The sequence below is a fragment of the Salmo salar genome, chromosome 11 (genome assembly GCF_965601325.2).
Source record: "Salmo salar chromosome 11, fSalSal1, whole genome shotgun sequence".
NCBI lineage: Eukaryota > Metazoa > Chordata > Actinopteri > Salmoniformes > Salmonidae > Salmo > Salmo salar.
In genome coordinates this window covers 51432502-51453913 of record NC_138301.1, presented here as the reverse complement: position 1 = coordinate 51453913, position 21412 = coordinate 51432502, and the positions used below count along the sequence as shown (strand labels likewise).

Below are 21412 nucleotides of genomic sequence, written 5' to 3'. Positions count from 1 at the left end.
ATCAGATGACCTGAAACAGCTTGGCAGTGAAGGGCTGATTTTTACTTTTAGCTGATGCATTTTCTGTTCATAACATGGAGCCATCTTGTTTCTACAGTTTACTACTTTACCAGGAAACAGGTACAATGTCTCGTCTTCAGAGGTAACTGTTGTTTAAACCTTTTAAACACGGACCATTTGTTCTACATTTGAAATAATGACTGTACTTGTTGACGTGTTACTGCGTTGTTAGGAGCCAGTAACATAACCATCCAGCTGCAGCCACTAGAACGTCTGCTATAACACCAATACACTTTCATTTGGCTTTCCAAAAAACAGGAAGCAATGGCTCGTCTTCAGATGTAACTGTTGTTTCAAGCTTTTCTCTAGTAGTATCTACCCAAGCATATTACTTCCTCTTATCCTTAACCACTGAACAGAAACAGTACATCTATAAAGTCCAACTCTAGTCATAATATTTGTCCTATTTCACACATGTACAAGTGTGTATTAATATACATGTGTGAAATGGAAATGTGTTTTTTACATATCCCAACTCTCCTTAAGACACCGTCGGAGAGCCAGGTGACATTTGAGATAAAAACCAAGAAAAAGGATGAACTTGTTCTCCATGAACATAATCAACTAAATCCCATGTCTCCAAATCAACCCTGGGCCCTTAGACGGTAACAATATATCCTGTTCATAAGTGTCATTCTGAGTTGAGTAAACCTGGAAGTAAACCCCATGGTGGGACGAGGTGGGACTAGGTGGCATTACTCTCTGTCAGACAGGCAGGGGGCAGCACTATGTCAATACGTCATAAAAGAAGAATAACAGTCTTGAAGGCTGGGGTTATTTATATGAAAGGATCCTGAGGGCAGTGGCTGCAGCCTGCCAAGTGAAGGGATGGGTAGGTGTCTGTGCCTGAGGGAGAGGGTGGCATGGTGGGGCACTGGGGGGTGGGTGGCAGGGTGTGGGGGGGGGGGGGGCACTAGGGAGTGGAGGGGCAGGGTGGGGGCACTGGGGGGTGGAGGGGCAGGGTGGGGGGGGGCACTAGGGGGGGGTGGGTGGAGGGCACTAGGGAGTGGAGGGGCAGGGTGGGGGCACTGGGGAGTGGAGGGGCAGGGTGGGGGCACTGGGGAGTGGAGGGGCAGGGTGGGGGCACTGGGGGGATGAGATAGACTTTCAGAAGAGTGTCGGCCCATTGGTCTGGGTTGGTCTTCAAGTCCATAAAGAGTTAGGCAGGATAGTGCTGAGCCATCACTGGACAGCATTAAAACAACCGTCTGTCCATGGCTGTTACAGCCACCCACAGCAGTCCTCCCTTCTGCCACTGCAGTCCCACGTTCTGTACCACTACTGCCCTGTTGGCCGGATTAACTCATAGGTGAGCCCCTCTGTTCTGTCTGATCATGTCTGGTCTGTCTGATCCTCTCTGGTCTGTCTGATCCTCTCTGGTCTGCCTGATCCTCTCTGAGCCCCTCTGTTCTGTCTGATCCTGTCTGGTCTGCCTGATCCTCTCTGGTCTGTCTGATCCTGTCTGGTCTGCCTGATCCTCTCTGGTCTGTCTGATCCTCTCTGGTCTGCCTGATCCTCTCTGAGCCCCTCTGTTCTGTCTGGTCTGCCTGATCCTCCCTGGTCTGTCTGATCCTCTCTGGTCTGCCTGATCCTCTCTGATCCTCTCTGTTCTGTCTGATCCTCTCTGATCCTGTCTGATCATCTCTGGTCTGCCTGATCCTGTGTGTGTGTGTGTGTGTGTGTGTGTGTGTGTGTGTGGTGTGTGTGTGTGTGAGATATAGTTGTCTGTCCTCTGTCCTAGTTCAACTATGGTACACTGAACGTATGAATCATAAATGTCTATCATTAGTTAACTCATAGGTGAGCCCCTCTCTCTCTGTGTGTGTGTGAGATTAGGTTGTGTCCCTGTCTTAGTTTAGCTATAGTACCACTGGGAACACTAGCATTGCTCTGGTCTGGAACACCTGTTTTCTGTGTTTGGTGGTTTTGGTCATGATGAGGTGATAACATGAGGAATGAGCTGTGGTCACCTGAACTAATGGAGTCCTGTGTTTCTGTCAGTTGTGGCTGTTAGTAGCACAATGGATTAGAAAAATCTCCATTTCATTTTTTAAATCAATACGTTATGGCTGATTCCTTCATCAAGGTATTTTCCCATCTCTACCTCATAATGTATCTGATTGGTTAATTGGTTAACTGTGTGTTGGGGAATGTTCATATTCATGTGTGAAGTGTCTGAATCCAAGAAGAGATCAGACAGCGATGTCATAACGGTTTAATATGATGTGTTCATTAACTGTCTGAAAGGGTTTGGGTCTGAAGTTGTGTGAGATCACACGTCTTAAGTATCTTAGTGTAGGTGAAGCAGGATAATGGACCCATGCAGTATTAAAGGTTATAGGCATTTCAACGGAACGCCATCTTTTACGATTCGTAATGACAATGATGGATGGGAACCTCACAGACATTTAAATATCCTCTTAATGTTGAAAAATGATATCTGAGATGTCACAGTGAACCAAATTCACCAAATATCAAAAGTCAATTAGGAAAAAGCATTTCAGAGTGAGAACATTTTCTGATCCGTAATGACAAATTACAAATCACGGGTCGGCAGGAAGCCTAGTGGTTAGTGTTGGACCAGTAACCGAAAGGTTGTTAGATCGAATCCCAGAGCTGACAAGGTAAAAATATGTCGTTCTGCCCCTGAACAAGGCAGTTAACCCACTGTTCCTAGTGTAGCTGATGTGAAATGGCTGGCTAGTTAGCGGTGGTGCGCGCTAATAGCGTTTCAATCGGGTGACGTCACTCGCTCTGAGACCTGAGGTAGTTGTTCCCCTTGCTCTGCAAGGGTCGTGGCTTTTGTGGCGCGATGGTTAACAAGGCTTCACGGGTGACTGTTGTTGATGTGTGCAGAGGGTCCCTGGTTCAAGGCGAGGAGAGGGATGGAAGCTATACTGTTACACTAGGCCATCATTGTAAATAAGAATTGGTTCTTAACTGACTTGCCTAGTTAAATAAAGGTTAAATACATTTAAAAAATAAATACAGGCAGCCTATCCCTGAATCAGACTAGATTCATATTAATGACAGATGATACAGGCAGCCTATCCCTGAATCAGACTAGATCCATAGTAATGACAGATGATAGAGGCAGCCTATCCCTGAATCAGACTAGATACATATTAATGACAGATGATACAGGCAGCCTATCCCTGAATCAGACTAGATACATATTAATGACAGATGATACAGGCGGCCTATACCTGAATCAGACTAGATCCATATTAATGACAGATGATACAGGCAGCCTATCCCTGAATCAGACTAGATCCATATTAATGACAGATGATACAGGCAGCCTATCCCTGAATCAGACTAGATCCATATTAATGACAGATGATACAGGCAGCCTATCCCTGAATCAGACTAGATCCTTATTAATGACAGATGATACAGGCAGCCTATCCCTGAATCAGACTAGATCCATATTAATGACAGATGATACAGGCAGCCTATCCCTGAATCAGACTAGATCCATATTAATGACAGATGATACAGGCAGCCTATCCCTGAATCAGACTAGATTCATAGGATAGTTTTTCTTTATGTTGGTTTATCTCACTGAGGTGACACCAGATATCCTGCAGACATGATTCATTTACAATCTGAGGATGCTACCATTCCATCTGCCTCTGGCCCCGTCCACCAACTGGGGCCAAAGACCTCATCAACAACTTAGCACCGACACTCCAGCCTATTAAGTTACCCCAGGGTGTGTTTTAAATATGGGCCCTGTGAGACATATTGTCTATGATGATATGTTTGATTAGAAAATAGATTGTGGTTCACTTACATATGTAGGCTATCTGTGGTTCTGGCTTCATATCGCTGGGGTTTCACTATATGGTTTTTAAAATCAGATCTATTTTTTTGTGATCTATTTAAATGACATGTATTTTCTATTTTATTCTTATGGTCACAAAACAGTGACAACGTGACAGCCTGTCGGGTCGGGGCTGTGGCTCAGTTGGTAGAGCATGGTGTTTGCAACGCCAGCATGGTGTGTGCAACGCCAGCATGGTGTGTGCAACGCCAGGGTTGTGGGTTCGATTCCCATGGTGGGCCAGTACAAAATAAATAAATAAATAAATAAAAAAATGCATGAAATGAAATGTATGAAATGTATGCATTCACTACTGTAAGTCGCTCTGGGATAAGAGCGTCTGCTAAATGAATAAAAATGTAAAAACAAAATAAAAATGTAGTAGTCGGTAGTAGTCAGTGATAGTCGGTAATAGTCGATAGTAGTCAGTAATACTCAATAATACTCAGTAATAATCCAAGTATTACAGTGAATAGGAATATTAATTTCCTCTTTGAAGTTGAAGACCTTTAGGAAAAATCTTATGCACTTTAGAACGTGTCCTGGCTGAAGGTTGTTTGTTTCTGTCTGTAACAGCCAAGTCGTGGTGAGAACAGCTGATACCTCACACAGTATCAGATCTTAATGGCAATCAGGAGACTTATAGCTAAACTTAGCTGCTAGTTTCATTCCCTACGTCTCTTTCAGTGTTTTCATGTGTTTTCCACTGTATATCAGTTGACAGAAAAATGATAGAAAACATAGATGTACAATTTGAATTGAAAATACTTTATTTAGTGACGTAACACATTGTATACTTTATGGCCAACCTTTTGCTTTATGTTATAGTTGTTGTTGTTGTTGAAGATGATGAAGACTTTGTAACATAGTGGTCCCTGGGGGAGGCATAGACTATTCCAGGCTGTATCACAACCGGCCGTGATTGGTAGTTAAATTTTTTAAAATATATTTCACCTTTATTTAACCAGGTGCGACAAAAACAACAATCACAGGATAAACAAACGCACAGTCAATAACACAATAGAAAAATCTGTATACAGTGTGTGCAAATGAAGTAAGGAGGTAAGGCAATAAATAGGCCAATAGTGGCGAAGTAATTACAATTTAGCAATTTACACTGGAGTGATAAATAAATAGACATTGTATGTGTATGATACCAAGACAGACATGCTTACCTTAGTAGCCTACTAATAGAAAGAGGTCCTACTATGATCCCTGACCAAGGGAAGGATCCTCCCTGACCAAGGGAAGGATGCTCCCTGACCAAGGGAAGAATGAATGCTCCCTGACCAAGGGAAGAATTCTCCCTGACCAAGGGAAGAATGAATGCTCCCTGACCAAGGGAAGGGTGCTCCCTGACCAAGGGAAGAATGCTCCCTGACCAAGGGAAGAATGAATGCTCCCTGACCAAGGGAAGGGTGCTCCCTGACCAAGGGAAGAATGCTCCCTGACCAAGGGAAGAATGCTCCCTGACCAAGGGAAGGATTCTCCCTGACCAAGGGAAGAATGCTCCCTGACCAAGGGAAGGATGCTCCCTGACCAAGGGAAGAATGCTCCCTGACCAAGGGAAGGATGCTCCCTGACCAAGGGAAGGATGCTCCCTGACCAAGGGAAGGATGCTCCCTGACCAAGGGAAGGATGCTCCCTGACCAAGGGAAGGATGCTCCCTGACCAAGGGAAGAATGTCTACATGCTGTATTGCCTCTGATCATCATGTTGTGCTCAGTTGAGTCATCTTACTGCATGGTGGAAACACACTTTGAACCAGGTTCTCATGTTGTGGAGACTAGCTTTAGTCATTTGTAAAAGCTGTTTTGCTTGTTGGGTTGATTGATCACCTAGAACTGAATCTAATGTAGTCTAGTGACTCAGTAGATTCACCACAAACGGTCATGTCATGTCTTTAATAGTTGGCTGTTGATAGATTTTATGGAGGCTGTTTTTAGTGCTCGCTCTTATTGTGTAATTGAGATCTGAAACCTGACAGAAGACACTTCTAGAAGGCTCCAGGGTTGCATCCCAAATGGCAGCCTAACCCCTATATAGTGCACTATAAGGGAATAGAGTGCCATTGGACTCTGGTCAAAAGTAGTGCACTATATAGGGGAAAGGGTGCCATTTGGGACTCAGAGGCATATTCTTGGATTTGTTGACTTTTCACACACTTCTCACCAGGTGGCAGTATGCACACAAAACTGTGGACTGTTGTAGTGCTGTAAACATACCACCATGGGGAGTGAGGGGATTAGACAACACAGGCAAACCAATTCTGAGCGTTTGCCTAACTCTTGGCAAAGGAGTTGATCTGATTGGTTAAAAGAGTTGATCTGATTGGTTAAAAGAGTTGATCTGATTGGTCAAAAGATCAATTAGTGGAAAAGGATCAGAATTGGGCTGCACGTGTAAACGCAGCCATAGTAATCCGATCCACCACTCTGGCATTTGGAGGAGAAAGCTGGATTATGATAATTTGATGATTTGGTTGTTAAGTAAAGGAACAAGGAACATGATAGGGGATCTTCCTTGGAACTGGCATATGTGTGCCATGCCTGCCGTACAACTTTGTGTCGTTTTTTTCATTGGATGGAATTCATTGTTTAAAACCAGCAGAATATAATTTAACAATAGTGTTTTTACTTCTTCCTCAGAAAGGTGAAAAGACCAAACAGCCATCATGTCTGAGTGAGTAAAAGTGGATTTCAACATTAGGAAAACATTTACAGAATATCTTGCATATATCCAGAATTGTCTTTCTTTTACAAAATGGTCATACCTGTTCCTGAACAACAAGAGAATGACATTAATTGTACTCACTCTTTCTGACAGGAAAAAGATGTCATCGAGCCGCAAGCATCATCTGAAGGTAACCAACGGCAACTTCCATGACTTCTTCATGACCTCTCTAAGATTCTATCCAGTTAGTGACTCAACAGAGATCTTATATAAACGGCTTAGAGATCTCTTACCTCTTAAACATCATGACAAAAATGACACTTGTGATTTGTACGATTTATACAAACAATCCAACCATTTTCCGATAACAAATGTGATATTAACAATTCAAAAATATAAAAGACAATCACTGTTTTAAGGCCTATCCCTTAGTAAGACATGACTAAATTAAAAACAAAAAAACTACATTTTAAATGAGAATAGGCATTGGTCTGAAGCCGAAAAACAGTGATTCACATGAGCACCGCAATGCCTATTTCACCCATGCTCTACCAAGGTTTTCCAGCCCACAGCTTTGACCTACTACAGTAACTATGTTGGTATTGTACTTCCAGCTATGTGTAGGCAGGTTGCTTAGGATTCAAACCTTCTACCGTAACTAGATCAACACACCCACTGAAATATAAATCTCATGGAAATGTCTGTAAAATGCTTCAGATAAAGCATCTGTCAAGTACGTAAAAATAAAAAACGGTTGCTGTGTTGTTGCTGTCCCTCAGAGTTTGATGCTCCAGATCGCCCAGGAACTGATAGCACAAGAGGAAGCCCAGTCTTTAGAGGACAGGAAGCAGTACATGAGTGAAAATATCGCTCCCCTGCAGCTCACAGGATCCATTGCAGAACTCCAGGTATCGCATAGGCTGCGTTGAGACAGGCAGCCCAATTCTGATAATTTTTTTCACTAATTGTTCTGTTGACCAATCACCTCTGAAAAATATTTAATATGAAAAGACCTGATGTGATTGGTCAATAGACCAATTAGTATAAAAATATCAGAATTGGGCTGTCTGTGTTAATGCCAGTTGTAGTTGTTATCGTTTCCTTTCACAATATAACAGTACAATTGGATTGCATTTTACATGATTAATATCCCTTTTAACAACAATGTTTGTAATGTAACACATTGGCTGTCTGTGTCGTGTTATGAGTCGCTGTGATTGTCTCTGAACAGGACCTGTGTAAGAAGATGCACCAGAGGATTGATGTGATAGATGAGGAGAGATACGACCTGGGCAGCAAAGTTGGAAAAAGTGATAAAGAGGTCAGTTATATCTGTTATACTGTAATGATAAAGAGTTGGGGTTATATCTGTTATACTGTAATGATAAAGAGGTGGGGTTATATCTGTTATACTGTAAGGATAAAGAGGTGGGGTTATATCTGTTATACTGTAATGATAAAGAGGTGGGGTTATATCTGATCTGTAATGATAAAGAGGTGGGGTTATATCTGTTATAATGTAATGATAAAGAGGTGGGGTTATATCTGATATACTGTAATGATAAAGAGGTGGGTTATATCTGTTATACTGTAATGATAAAGAGGTGGGGTTATATCTGATATGTAATGATAAAGAGGTGGGGTAATATCTGATCTGTATTGATAAAGAGGTGGGGTTATATCTGTTATACTGTAATGATAAAGAGGTGGGTTATATCTGTTATACTGTAATGATAAAGAGGTGGGGTTATATCTGATCTGTAATGATAAAGAGGTGGGGTTATATCTGATCTGTAATGATAAAGAGGTGGGGTTATATCTGTTATACTGTAATGATAAAGAGGTGGGGTTATATCTGTTATACTGTAATGATAAAGAGGTGGGTTATATCTGATCTGTAATGATAAAGAGGTGGGGTTATATCTGATCTGTAATGATAAAGAGGTGGGGTTATATCTGATCTGTAATGATAAAGAGGTGGGGTTATATCTGATCTGTAATGATAAAGAGGTGGGGTTATATCTGATCTGTAATGATAAAGAGGTGGGGTTATATCTGTTATACTGTAATGATAAAGAGGTGGGGTTATATCTGATCTGTAATGATAAAGAGGTGGGGTTATATCTGATCTGTAATGATAAAGAGGTGGGGTTATATCTGTTATACTGTATTGATAAAGAGGTGGGGTTATATCTGTTATACTGTAATGATAAAGAGGTGGGGTTATATCTGATCTGTAATGATAAAGAGGTGGGGTTATATCTGTTATACTGTATTGATAAAGAGGTGGGGTTATAGCTGTTATACTGTAATGATAAAGAGGTGGGGTTATATCTGATCTGTAATGATAAAGAGGTGGGGTTATATCTGTTATACTGTAATGATAAAGAGGTGGGGTTATATCTGTTATACTGTATTGATAAAGAGGTGGGGTTATATCTGTTATACTGTAATGATAAAGAGGTGGGGTTATATCTGTTATCTGTAATGATAAAGAGGTGGGGTTATATCTGTTATACTGTAATGATAAAGAGGTGGGGTTATATCTGTTATACTGTAATGATAAAGAGGTGGGGTTATATCTGATCTGTAATGATAAAGAGGTGGGGTTATATCTGTTATACTGTATTGATAAAGAGGTGGGGTTATATCTGTTATACTGTAATGATAAAGAGGTGGGGTTATATCTGATCTGTAATGATAAAGAGGTGGGGTTATATCTGTTATACTGTATATGATAAAGAGGTGGGGTTATATCTGTTATACTGTAATGATAAAGAGGTGGGGTTATATCTGTTATACTGTAATGATAAAGAGGTGGGGTTATATCTGTTATACTGTAATGATAAAGAGGTCTGGGTTATATCTGTTATACTGTAATGATAAAGAGGTGGGGTTATATCTGTTATACTGTAATGATAAAGAGGTGGGGTTATATCTGATCTGTATTGATAAAGAGGTGGGGTTATATCTGTTATACTGTAATGATAAAGAGGTGGGGTTATATCTGTTATACTGTAATGATACAGAGGTGGGGTTATATCTGATCTGTAATGATAAAGAGGTGGGGTTATATCTGTTATACTGTATTGATAAAGAGGTGGGGTTATATCTGTTATACTGTAATGATAAAGAGGTGGGGTTATATCTGATCTGTAATGATAAAGAGGTGGGGTTATATCTGATCTGTAATGATAAAGAGGTGGGGTTATATCTGTTATACTGTAATGATACAGAGGTGGGGTTTTATCTGTTATACTGTAATGATAAAGAGGTGGGGTTTTATCTGTTATACTGTAATGATAAAGAGGTGGGGTTATATCTGTTATACTGTAATGATAAAGAGGTGGGGTTATATCTGATCTGTAATGATAAAGAGGTGGGGTTATATCTGATCTGTAATGATAAAGAGGTGGGGTTATATCTGTTATAATGTAATGATAAAGAGGTGGGTTATATCTGTTATACTGTAATGATAAAGAGGTGGGGTTATATCTGTTATACTGGAATGATAAAGAGGTGGGGTTATATCTGATCTGTAATGATAAAGAGGTGGGGTTATATCTGTTATACTGTAATGATAAAGAGGTGGGGTTATATCTGTTATACTGGAATGATAAAGAGGTGGGTTATATCTGATCTGTAATGATAAAGAGGTGGGGTTATATCTGATCTGTAATGATAATGAGATGGGGTTATAGATGTTATACTGTAATGATAAAGAGGTGGAGTTATATCTGTTATACTGTAATAATAAAGAGGTGGAGTTATATCTGTTATACTGTATTGATAAAGAGGTGGGGTTATATCTGTTATACTGTAATGATACAGAGGTGGGGTTATATCTGTTATACTGTAATGATACAGAGGTGGGGTTATATCTGTTATACTGGAATGATAAAGAGGTGGGGTTATATCTGATCTGTAATGATAAAGAGGTGGGGTTATATCTGTTATACTGTAATGATAAAGAGGTGGGGTTATATCTGTTATACTGTAATGATAAAGAGGTGGAGTTATATCTGTTATACTGTAATAATAAAGAGGTGGAGTTATATCTGTTATACTGTATTGATAAAGAGGTGGGGTTATATCTGTTATACTGTAATGATACAGAGGTGGGGTTATATCTGTTATACTGTAATGATAAAGAGGTGGGGTTATATCTGTTATACTGTAATGATAAAGAGGTGGGGTTATATCTGTTATACTGTATTGATAAAGAGGTGGGGTTATATCTCATATACTGTAATGATAAAGAGGTGGGGTTATATCTGTTATACTGTAATGATAAAGAGGTGGAGTTATATCTGTTATACTGTATTGATAAAGAGGTGGGGTTATATCTCATATACTGTAATGATAAAGAGGTGGGGTTATATCTGTTATACTGTAATGATAAAGAGGTGGGTTATATCTGTTATACTGTAATGATAAAGAGGTGGGTTATATCTGATCTGTAATGATAAAGAGGTGGGGTTATATCTGTTATACTGTAATGATAAAGAGGTGGGGTTATATCTGATCTGTAATGATAAAGAGGTGGGGTTATATCTGTTATACTGTAATGATAAAGAGGTGGGGTTATATCTGTTATACTGGAATGATAAAGAGGTGGGTTATATCTGATCTGTAATGATAAAGAGGTGGGGTTATATCTGTTATACTGTAATGATAAAGAGGTGGGGTTATATCTGTTATAATGTATTGATAAAGAGGTGGGGTTATATCTGATATACTGTAATGATAAAGAGGTGGGGTTATATCTGATCTGTAATGATAAAGAGGTGGGGTTATATCTGATCTGTAATGATAAAGAGGTGGGTTATATCTGATCTGTAATGATAAAGAGGTGGGGTTATATCTGTGATACTGTATTGATAAAGAGGTGGAGTTATATCTGTTATACTGTAATGATAAAGAGGTGGGGTTATATCTGTTATACTGTAATGATAAAGAGGTGGGGTTATATCTGTTATACTGTAATGATAAAGAGGTGGGGTTATATCTGTTATACTGTAATGATAAAGAGGTGGGGTTATATCTGATCTATAATGATAAAGAGGTGGGGTTATATCTGTTATACTGTAATGATAAAGAGGTGGGGTTATATCTGTTATAATGTATTGATAAAGAGGTGGTGTTATATCTGATATACTGTAATGATAAAGAGGTGGGGTTATATATGTTATACTGTAATGATAAAGAGGTGGGGTTATATCTGTTATACTGTAATGATAAAGAGGTGGGGTTATATCTGAGCTGTAATAATAAAGAGGTGGAGTTATATCTGTTATACTGTAATGATAAAGAGGTGGGGTTATATCTGTTATACTGTATTGATAAAGAGGTGGAGTTATATCTGTTATACTGTAATGATAAAGAGGTGGGGTTATATCTGTTATACTGTAATGATAAAGAGGTGGGGTTATATCTGATATCCTCTCTGGGCTAGGCGGGACGAATTCGTCCCACCTACGTAACAGCCACTTTAAGCCTGTGGCGCGATTTTCAAAACCTTAAAAATCCTATTACTTCAATTTCTCAAACATATGACTATTTTACAGCTATTTAAAGACAAGACTCTCGTTAATCTAACCACACTGTCCGATTTCAAAAAGGCTTTAAAACGAAAGCAAAACATTAGATTATGTCAGCAGAGTACCAAGCCAGAAATAATCAGACACCCATTTTTCAAGCCAGCATATAATGTCACCAAAACCCAGAAGACAGCTAAATGCAGCACTCACCTTTGATGATCTTCATCAGATGACAACCCTAGGACATTATGTTATACAATACGTGCATGTTTTGTTCAAACAAGTTCATATTTATATCAAAAAACAGCTTTTTACATTAGCATGTGACGTTCAGAACTAGCATACCCCCCACAAACTTCCGGGGAATTCGCTAACATTTTACTAAATTACTCACGATAAACGTTCACAAAAAGCATAACAATTATTTTAAGAATTATAGATACAGACCTCCTCTATGCACTCGATATGTCCGATTTTAAAATAGCTTTTTGGTGAAAGCACATTTTGCAATATTCTAAGTACATAGCCCAGGCATCACGGGCTAGCTATTTAGACACCTGGCAAGTTTAGCACTCACCATAATCATATTTACTATTATAAAAGTTTGATTACCTTTTGTTGTCTTCGTCAGAATGCACTCCCAGGACTGCTACTTCAATAACAAATGTTGGTTTGGTCCAAAATAATCCATCGTTATATCCGAATAGCGGCGTTTTGTTCGTGCGTTCCAGACACTATCCGAAATGGTAAAGAAGGGTCGCGCACATGGCGCAATTCGTGACAAAAAAATTCTAAATATTCCATTACCGTACTTCGAAGCATGTCAACCGCTGTTTAAAATCAATTTTTACGCCATTTTTCTCGTAGAAAAGCGATAATATTCCGACAGGGAATCTCCTTTTCGGCAAACAGAGGAAAAAAATCACAAAGGCGGGGGCGGTCGGGTCACGCGCATAAGCCCAGAGTCCCTTGATCGGCCACTTGAGAAAGGCGATAATGTGTTTCAGCCTGGGGCTGGAATGACGACATTCTGTTTTTTCCCGGGCTCTGAGCGCCTATGGAAGACGTGGGAAGTGTCACGTTAGAGCAGAGATCCTTAGTAAAAGATAGAGATGGAAAAGAAGTTCAAGAAATGGTCAGACAGGCCACTTCCTGTAAAGGAATCTCTCAGGTTTTGACCTGCCATTTGAGTTCTGTTATACCCACAGACACCATTCAAACAGTTTTAGAAACTTTAGGGTGTTTTCTATCCATATGTAATAAGTATATGCATATTCTAGTTACTGGGTAGGAGTGGTAACCAGATTAAATCGGGTATGTTTTTTATCCAGCCGTGTCAATACTGCCCCCTAGCCCTAACAGGATTTATACTGTAATGATAAAGAGGTGGGGTTATATCTGATCTGTAATGATAAAGAGGTGGGGTTATATCTGTTATACTGTAATGATAAAGAGGTGGGGTTATATCTGTTATACTGTATTGATAAAGAGGTGGAGTTATATCTGATCTGTAATGATAAAGAGGTGGGGTTATATCTGTTATACTGTAATGATAAAGAGGTGGGGTTATATCTGTTATACTGTAATGATAAAGAGGTCTGGTTATATCTGTTATACTGTATTGATAAAGAGGTGGAGTTATATCTGTTATACTGTAATGATAAAGAGGTGGGGTTATATATGTTATACTGTATTGATAAAGAGGTGGGGTATATCTGTTATACTGTAATGATAAAGAGGTGGGGTTATATCTGATCTGTAATGATAAAGAGGTGGAGTTATATCTGTTATACTGTAATGATAAAGAGGTGGGGTTATATCTGTTATGTGGTGTGCATGTAGTGTGTGTAGTGTGTATAGTCTCTCTTTCTCTCTCTGTCTCTCTATCTCACTGTCTCTCTTGGTCTCTCTCTGTCTCTCTGTCTCTCTCTCGGTTTCTCGGTCTCTCTCTCTCTCTCTCTCTCCAGATTGAGGATCTGCAGATAAAAGTACAGGACCTGAAGGGAAAGTTCAAGAAGCCCGTCCTGAAGAAAGTGCGTATGTCTGCTGAAGCTATGCTCCAGGCTCTGCTGGGCTCCAAACACAAGGTGTCCATGGATCTGAGGTCCAACCTGAAGCAGGTCAAGAAGGAGGTCAAGGAAGAGGTAGGGTTGCTTCCCAATACTATAACTTAATATCAGTAGAGTTCGTTGTATGAGAGTTCAAGAGGATCCCACTGCTGATACCAAATGTTATATTACAAATAATGTGAGTGTAATCTGATACATTAGCAAGTGGTGAAACTACTGCTATAGTGTATATACTGTATTTCAACTCAGCACTCCAATGTGGATGATTCTGAGTCGTTGTTTTTTTATTTGGGATTAATTGTTGTATTACTCAAATGCACATAGAAACAAACATACATGGATCCAACACATCAAAATGTACACTAATATATTTGATCTGCTTCTCTTCCCACTCAGGACAAAGAATCTGTGGGTGACTGGCGTAAGAACATTGAAGACAAATCAGACAGAAAGAAGATGTTTGAGACTAATAAGGAGTAGATGTTCCAGACAGAAAGATGTTTGAGACCGCTTGAACAACCTTCTGCCTTTGGTTACTAAGTTATCCAGATACGACTCGTTTGATCGTTTGTTTGTTTTCGTCTCTGGCTCAATTAATCTAAGAGGTAGTTCCATCTCTGTAGGACTGTTGTGACAGATGTTCATGAATTGCTATGGTATCTAAGAGGTAGTTCCATCTCTCTGGGACTGTTGTGACAGATGTTAATGAATTGTTATGGTATCTAAGAGGTAGTTCCATCTCTCTGGGACTGTTGTGACAGATGTTAATGAATTGTTATGGTATCTAAGAGGTAGTTCCATCTCTCTGGGACTGTTGTGACAGATGTTAATGAATTGTTATGGTATCTAAGAGGTAGTTCCATCTCTCTGGGACTGTTGTGACAGATGTTAATGAATTGTTATGGTATCTAAGAGGTAGTTCCATCTCTCTGGGACTGTTGTGACAGATGTAAATTAATTGTTATGGTATCTAAGAGGTAGTTCCATCTCTCTGGGACTGTTGTGACAGATGTTAATGAATTGTTATGGTATCTAAGAGGTAGTTCCATCTCTCTGGGACTGTTGTGACAGATGTTAATGAATTGTTATGGTATCTAAGAGGTAGTTCCATCTCTCTGGGTCTGTTGTGACAGATGTTAATGAATTGTTAATGTATCTAAGAGGTAGTTCCATCTCTCTGGGACTGTTGTGACAGATGTTAATGAATTGTTATGGTATCTAAGAGGTAGTTCCATCTCTCTGGGACTGTTGTGACAGATGTTAATGAATTGTTATGGTATCTAAGAGGTAGTTCCATCTCTCTGGGACTGTTGTGACAGATGTTCATGAATTGTTATGGTATCTAAGAGGTAGTTCCATCTCTCTGGGACTGTTGTGACAGATGTTAATGAATTGTTATGGTATCTAAGAGGTAGTTCCATCTCTCTGGGACTGTTGTGACAGATGTTAATGAATTGTTAATGTATCTAAGAGGTAGTTCCATCTCTCTGGGACTGTTGTGACAGATGTTAATGAATTGTTAATGTATCTAAGAGGTAGTTCCATCTCTCTGGGACTGTTGTGACAGATGTTAATGTGTTTAATCAAAACAACCTGTAGTACTGTATACTACTTTATTCCTTTGTTCCAATTCAATTTCTGAAAATAAATGATTTGGTGAAAAAAAACATGATTTATTTTCTGTATGCCTTTCTGCTACTGCTACAAAAGGTAATTGAATTTCCCACAGCTGTTATACCATCACCTTACCTATGCCTGCTTTGATATACACCGCTCAAAAAAATAAAGGGAACACTTAAACAACACAATGTAACTCCAAGTCAATCACACTTCTGTGAAATCAAACTGTCCACTTAGGAAGCAACACTGATTGACAATAAATGTCACATGCTGTTGTGCAAATGGAATAGACAACAGGTGGAAATTATAGGCAATTAGCAAGACACCCCCAATAAAGGAGTGGTTCTGCAGGTGGGGACCACAGACCCCTTCTCAGTTCCTATGCTTCCTGGCTGATGTTTTGGTCACTTTTGTATGCTGGCGGTGCTTTCACTCTAGTGGTAGCATGAGACGGAGTCTACAACCCACACAAGTGGCTCAGGTAGTGCAGCTCATCCAGGATGGCACATCAATGTGAGCTGTGGCAAGAAGGTTTGCTGTGTCTGTCAGCATAGTGTCCAGAGCATGGAGGCGCTACCAGGAGACAGGCCAGTACATCAGGAGACGTGCAGGAAGGACGTAGGAGGGCAACAACCCAGCAGAAGGACCGCTACCTCCGCCTTTGTGCAAGGAGGAGCAGGAGAAGCACTGCCAGAGCCCTGCAAAATGACCTCCAGCAGGCCACAAATGTGCATGTGTCTGCTCAAACGGTCAGAAACAGACTCCATGAGGGTGGTATGAGGGCCCGACGTCCACAGGTGGGGGTTGTGCTTACAGCCCAACACCTTGCAGGATGTTTGGCATTTGCCAGAGAACACCAAGATTGGCAAATTCGCCACTGGCGCCCTGTGCTCTTCACAGATGAAAGCAGGTTCACACTGAACACGTGACAGAGGTGACAGAGTCTGGAGATGCCGTGGGGAACGTTCTGCTGCCTGCAACATCCTCCAGCATGACCGGTTTGGCGGTGGGTCAGTCTTGGTGTAGGGTGGCATTTCTTTGGGGGGCCGCACAGCCCTCCATGTGCTCGCCAGAGGTAGCCTGACTGCCATTAGGTACCGAGATGAGATCCTCAGACCCCTTGTGAGACCATATGCTGGTGCGGTTGGCCCTAGGTTCCTCCTAATGCAAGACAATGCTAGACCTCATGTGGCTGGAGTGTGTCAGCAGTTCCTGCAAGAGGAAGGCATTGATGCTATGGACTGGCCCGCCCGTTCCCCAGACCTGAATCCAATTGAGCACATCTGGGACATCATGTCTCGCTCCATCCACCAACGCCACGTTGCACCACAGACTGTCCAGGAGTTGGCGGATGCTTTAGTCCAGGTCTGGGAGGAGATCCCTCAGGAGACCATCCGCCACCTCATCAGGAGCATGCCCAGGCGTTGTAGGGAGGTCATACAGGCACGTGGAGGCCACACACACTACTGAGCCTCATTTTGACTTGTTTTAAGGACATTACATCAAAGTTGGATCAGCCTGTAGTGTGGTTTTCCACTTTAATTTTGAGTGTGACTCCAAATCCAGACCTCCATGGGTTGATAAATTGGATTTCCAATGATTATTTTTGTGTGATTTTGTTGTCACCACATTCAAATATGTAAAGAAAAAAGTATATAATAAGATTATTTCTTTCATTCAGATCTAGGATGTGTTGTTTAAGTGTTGCCTTTATTTTTTTGAGCAGTATATTTTGTAGTCAAAGGGAAATGTTCTATCAGGAATGAGGTGAACATAATCCCGAACCACATTATGGATTCAGATTTTTGGGGATTATTTTATTGAACTGTTCAGGTGGTAATCTCTGAATAACAGTATGAGACTAAATTACCAGATGTTTCTATTACTCAACATAATATGGTGTTTGAGAACACAGTGAACCATAGGTCATGTTCTATTGGTCTGCATCTAAGGAGTTAAACATCGAAAGATAGTTGTAACATTTTTCAACGTTACACCAAGACAATCAGATCCTACTTTTTCATACAAAATACTTGATGTAAAATGTATTCTTCAACAAAGAAAACATTTTTTTTTCTCTCACTTTAGGTAAGTCAATATTACCTATATAATACATTTCCAATGACTAAATACTGTCATGACTACTTTGATATCCAATCAGTACTTTCTCTACCTCTTTACAGGTTAGCTTGAGGTTGAATATGTTGAAGGAGACTAATAGCTGAGGAGCAAGTGGTGAAGACAACGTGATGGGACTTGGCTGGACTCTGGATCTGAGAGCCAACTGGAGCAGACAAAGGAGGGAGGGGGTCTGGGAGAGAAGGAGGGGAGGACAGGGAGAGGAGGGAGGAGAACAGGGAGAGAAGGAGGGAGGAGAACAGGGAGAGGAGGGAGGAGGACAGGGAGAGGAGGGAGGAGAACAGGGAGAGAAGGAGGGAGGAGGACAGGGAGAGAAGAATGGAGGAGAACAGGGAGAGAAGGAGGGAGGAGAACAGGGAGAGGAGGGAGGAGGACAGGGAGAGAAGGAGGGAGGAGGACAGGGAGAGGAGGAAGGGAGGAGGACAGGGAGAGGAGGGAGGGAGGAGGACAGGGAGAGGAGGGAGGGAGGAGAACAGGGAGAGAAGGAGGGAGGAGAACAGGGAGAGGAGGGAGGAGGACAGGGAGAGAAGGAGGAGGAGAACAGGGAGAGAAGAATGGAGGAGAACAGGGAGAGAAGGAGGGAGGAGAACAGGGAGAGAAGAAGGGAGGAGAACAGGGAGAGGAGGGAGGAGGACAGGGAGATGAGGGAGGAGAACAGGGAGAGAAGGAGGGAGGAGAACAGGGAGAGGGAGGAGAACAGGGAGAGGAGGGAGGAGGACAGGGAGAGAAGGAGGGAGGAAAACAGGGAGAGGAGGGAGGAGGACAGGGAGAGAAGGAGGGAGGGGAACAGGGAGAGATGGAGGGAGGAGAACAGGGAGAGGGAGGAGAACAGGGAGAGGAGGGAGGAGGACAGGGAGAGAAGGAGGGAGGAGAACAGGGAGAGGAGGGAGGAGGACAGGGAGAGAAGGAGGGAGGAGAACAGGGAGAGAAGGAGGGAGGAGGACAGGGAGAGGAGGGAGGAGAACAGGGAGAGAAGGAGGGAGGAGAACAGGGAGAGGGAGGAGAACAGGGAGAGGAGGGAGGAGAACAGGGAGAGGGAGGAGAACAGGGAGAGAAGGGAGGAGAACAGGGAGAGAAGGGAGGAGAACAGGGAGAGGAGGGAGGAGAACAGGGAGAGGAGGGAGGAGGACAGGGAGAGAAGAAGGGAGGAGAGTAGAGGTGGATGGGTGTGGAGTGTGGTGACATCACATTTATTGTGACTAAAAAGGATGGTGTAACTTCCTACTACCCATGGTTAAGATCAGCAAATCAAATTAAAGTTTATTTGTCACGTGCGCCGAATACAACAACCTTACAGTGAAATGCTTACTTACAGGCTCTAACCAATAGTGCAAAAAAGCTATTAGGTGAACAATAGCTAGGTAAAGAAATAAAACAACAGTAAAAAGACAGTGAAAAATAACAGTAGCGAGGCTATAGAAGTAGCGAGGCTACATACAGACACCGGTTAGTCAGGCTGATTGAGGTAGTATATACAGTGGGGAGAACAAGTATTTGATACACTGCCGATTTTGCAGGTTTTCCTACTTACAAAGCATTAGCATAGGTACACTTCAACTGTGAGAGATGGAATCTAAAACAAAAATCCAGAAAATCACATTGTATGATTTTTAAGTAATTCATTTGCATTTTATTGCATGACATAAGTATTTGATCACTTACCAACCAGTAAGAATCCCGGCTCTCACAGACCTGTTAGTTTTTCTTTAAGAAGCCCTCCTGTTCTCCACTCATTACCTGTATTAACTGCACCTGTTTGAACTCGTTAGCTGTATAAAAGACACCTGTCCACACACTCAATCAAACAGACTCCAACCTCTCCACAATGGCCAAGACCAGAGAGCTGTGTAAGGACATCAGGAATAAAATTGTAGACCTGCACAAGGCTGGGATGGGCTACAGGACAATAGGCAAGCAGCTTGGTGAGAAGGCAACAACTGTTGGTGCAATTATTAGAAAATGGAAGAAGTTCAAGATGACGGTCAATCACCCTCGGTCTGGGGCTCCATGCAAGATCTCACCTCGTGGGGCATCAATGATCATGAGGAAGGTGAGGGATCAGCCTAGAACTACACGGCAGGACCTGGTCAATGACCTGAAGAGAGCTGGGACAACAGTCTCTAAGAAAACCATTAGTAACACACTACACCGTCATGGATTAAAATCCTGCAGCGCACGCAAGTCCCCCTGCTCAAGCCAGCGCATGTCCAGGCCCATCTGAAGTTTGCCAATGACCATCTGGATGATCCAGAGGAGGAATGGGAGAAGGTCATGTGGTCTGATGAGACAAAAATAGAGCTTTTTGGTCTAAACTCCACTTGCCGTGTTTGAAGGATGAGTACAACCCCAAGAACACCATCCCAACCGTGAAGCATGGAGGTGGAAACATCATTCTTTGGGGATGCTTTTCTGCAAAGGGGACAGGACGACTGCACCGTATTGAGGGGAGGATGGATGGGGCCATGTATCGCGAGATCTTGGCCAACAACCTCCTTCCCTCAGTAAGAGCATTGAAGATGGGTCGTGGCTGGGTCTTCCAGCATGACAATGACGTGAAACACACAGCCAGGGCAACTAAGGAGTGGCTCCGTAAGAAGCATCTCAAGGTCCTGGAGTGGCCTAGCCAGTCTCCAGACCTGAACCCAATAGAACATCTTTGGAGGGAGCTGAAAGTCCGTATTGCCCAGCGACAGCCCCGAAACCTGAAGGATCTGGAGAAGGTCTGTATGGAGGAGTGGGCCAAAATCCCTGCTGCAGTGTGTGCAAACCTGGTCAAGAACTACAGGAAACGTATGATCTCTGTAATTGCAAACAAAGGTTTCTGTACCAAATATTAAGTTCTGCTTTTCTGATGTATCAAATACTTATGTCATGCAATAAAATGCAAATGAATTACTTAAAAATCATACAATGTGATTTTCTGGATTTTTGTTTTAGATTCCGTCTCTCACAGTTGAAGTGTACCTATGATAAAAATTACAGACCTCTACATGCTTTGTAAGTAGGAAAACCTGCAAAATCGGCAGTGTATCAAATACTTGTTCTCCCCACTGTACATGTAGGCATGGTTAAAGTGACTATGCATATATGATGAACAGAGAGTAGCAGTAGGGTAAAAGAGGGGATGGCAGGTGGCGGGACACAATGCAGATAGCAAGGTTAGCCAATGTGCGGGAGCACTGGTTGGTCGGGCCAATTGAGGTAGTATGTACATGAATGTATAGTTAAGTGACTATGCGAATATGATAAACAGAGAGTAGCAGGGGGAGGGCACACAATGCAAATAGTCCGGGTAGCCATTTGATTACCTGTTCAGGAGTCTTATGGCTTGGGGGTAAAAACTGTTGAGAAGCCTTTTTGTCCTAGACTTGGCACTCCGGGACCGCTTGCCATGCGGTAGTAGAGAGAACAGTCTATGACTGGGGTGGCTTGAGTCTTTGACCATTTTTAGGGCCTTCCTCTGACACCGCCTGGTGTAGAGGTCC

At 41.8% G+C, this 21412-nt stretch overlaps 1 protein-coding gene across 1 annotated transcript; it reads left to right on the top strand.

Annotated features, from left to right (window-relative positions):
• Nucleotides 1-1186: 1186 nt before the first annotated feature.
• On the top strand, nt 1187-15840 carry LOC106592039 (troponin I, fast skeletal muscle-like). The gene is made up of 7 exons (XM_014183339.3): nt 1187-1369; nt 6535-6568; nt 6713-6749; nt 7339-7467; nt 7791-7880; nt 14067-14243; nt 14565-15840. The coding sequence occupies exons 2-7, from the start codon at nt 6561-6563 to the stop codon at nt 14646-14648; spliced, it is 525 nt and encodes a 174-aa protein (XP_014038814.1). The 5' UTR covers nt 1187-1369; nt 6535-6560; the 3' UTR covers nt 14649-15840.
• The last annotated feature ends 5572 nt before the right edge of the window (nt 15841-21412 follow it).

Bases quoted from the DNA above. Each gene is read 5' to 3' on its own strand.
- LOC106592039 (XM_014183339.3), top strand. The intron at 7,881-14,066 runs GTCAGTTATATC...CTCTCTCTCCAG, and splicing joins TTGGAAAAAGTGATAAAGAG to ATTGAGGATCTGCAGATAAA. The intron at 14,244-14,564 runs GTAGGGTTGCTT...CTTCCCACTCAG, and splicing joins AGAAGGAGGTCAAGGAAGAG to GACAAAGAATCTGTGGGTGA.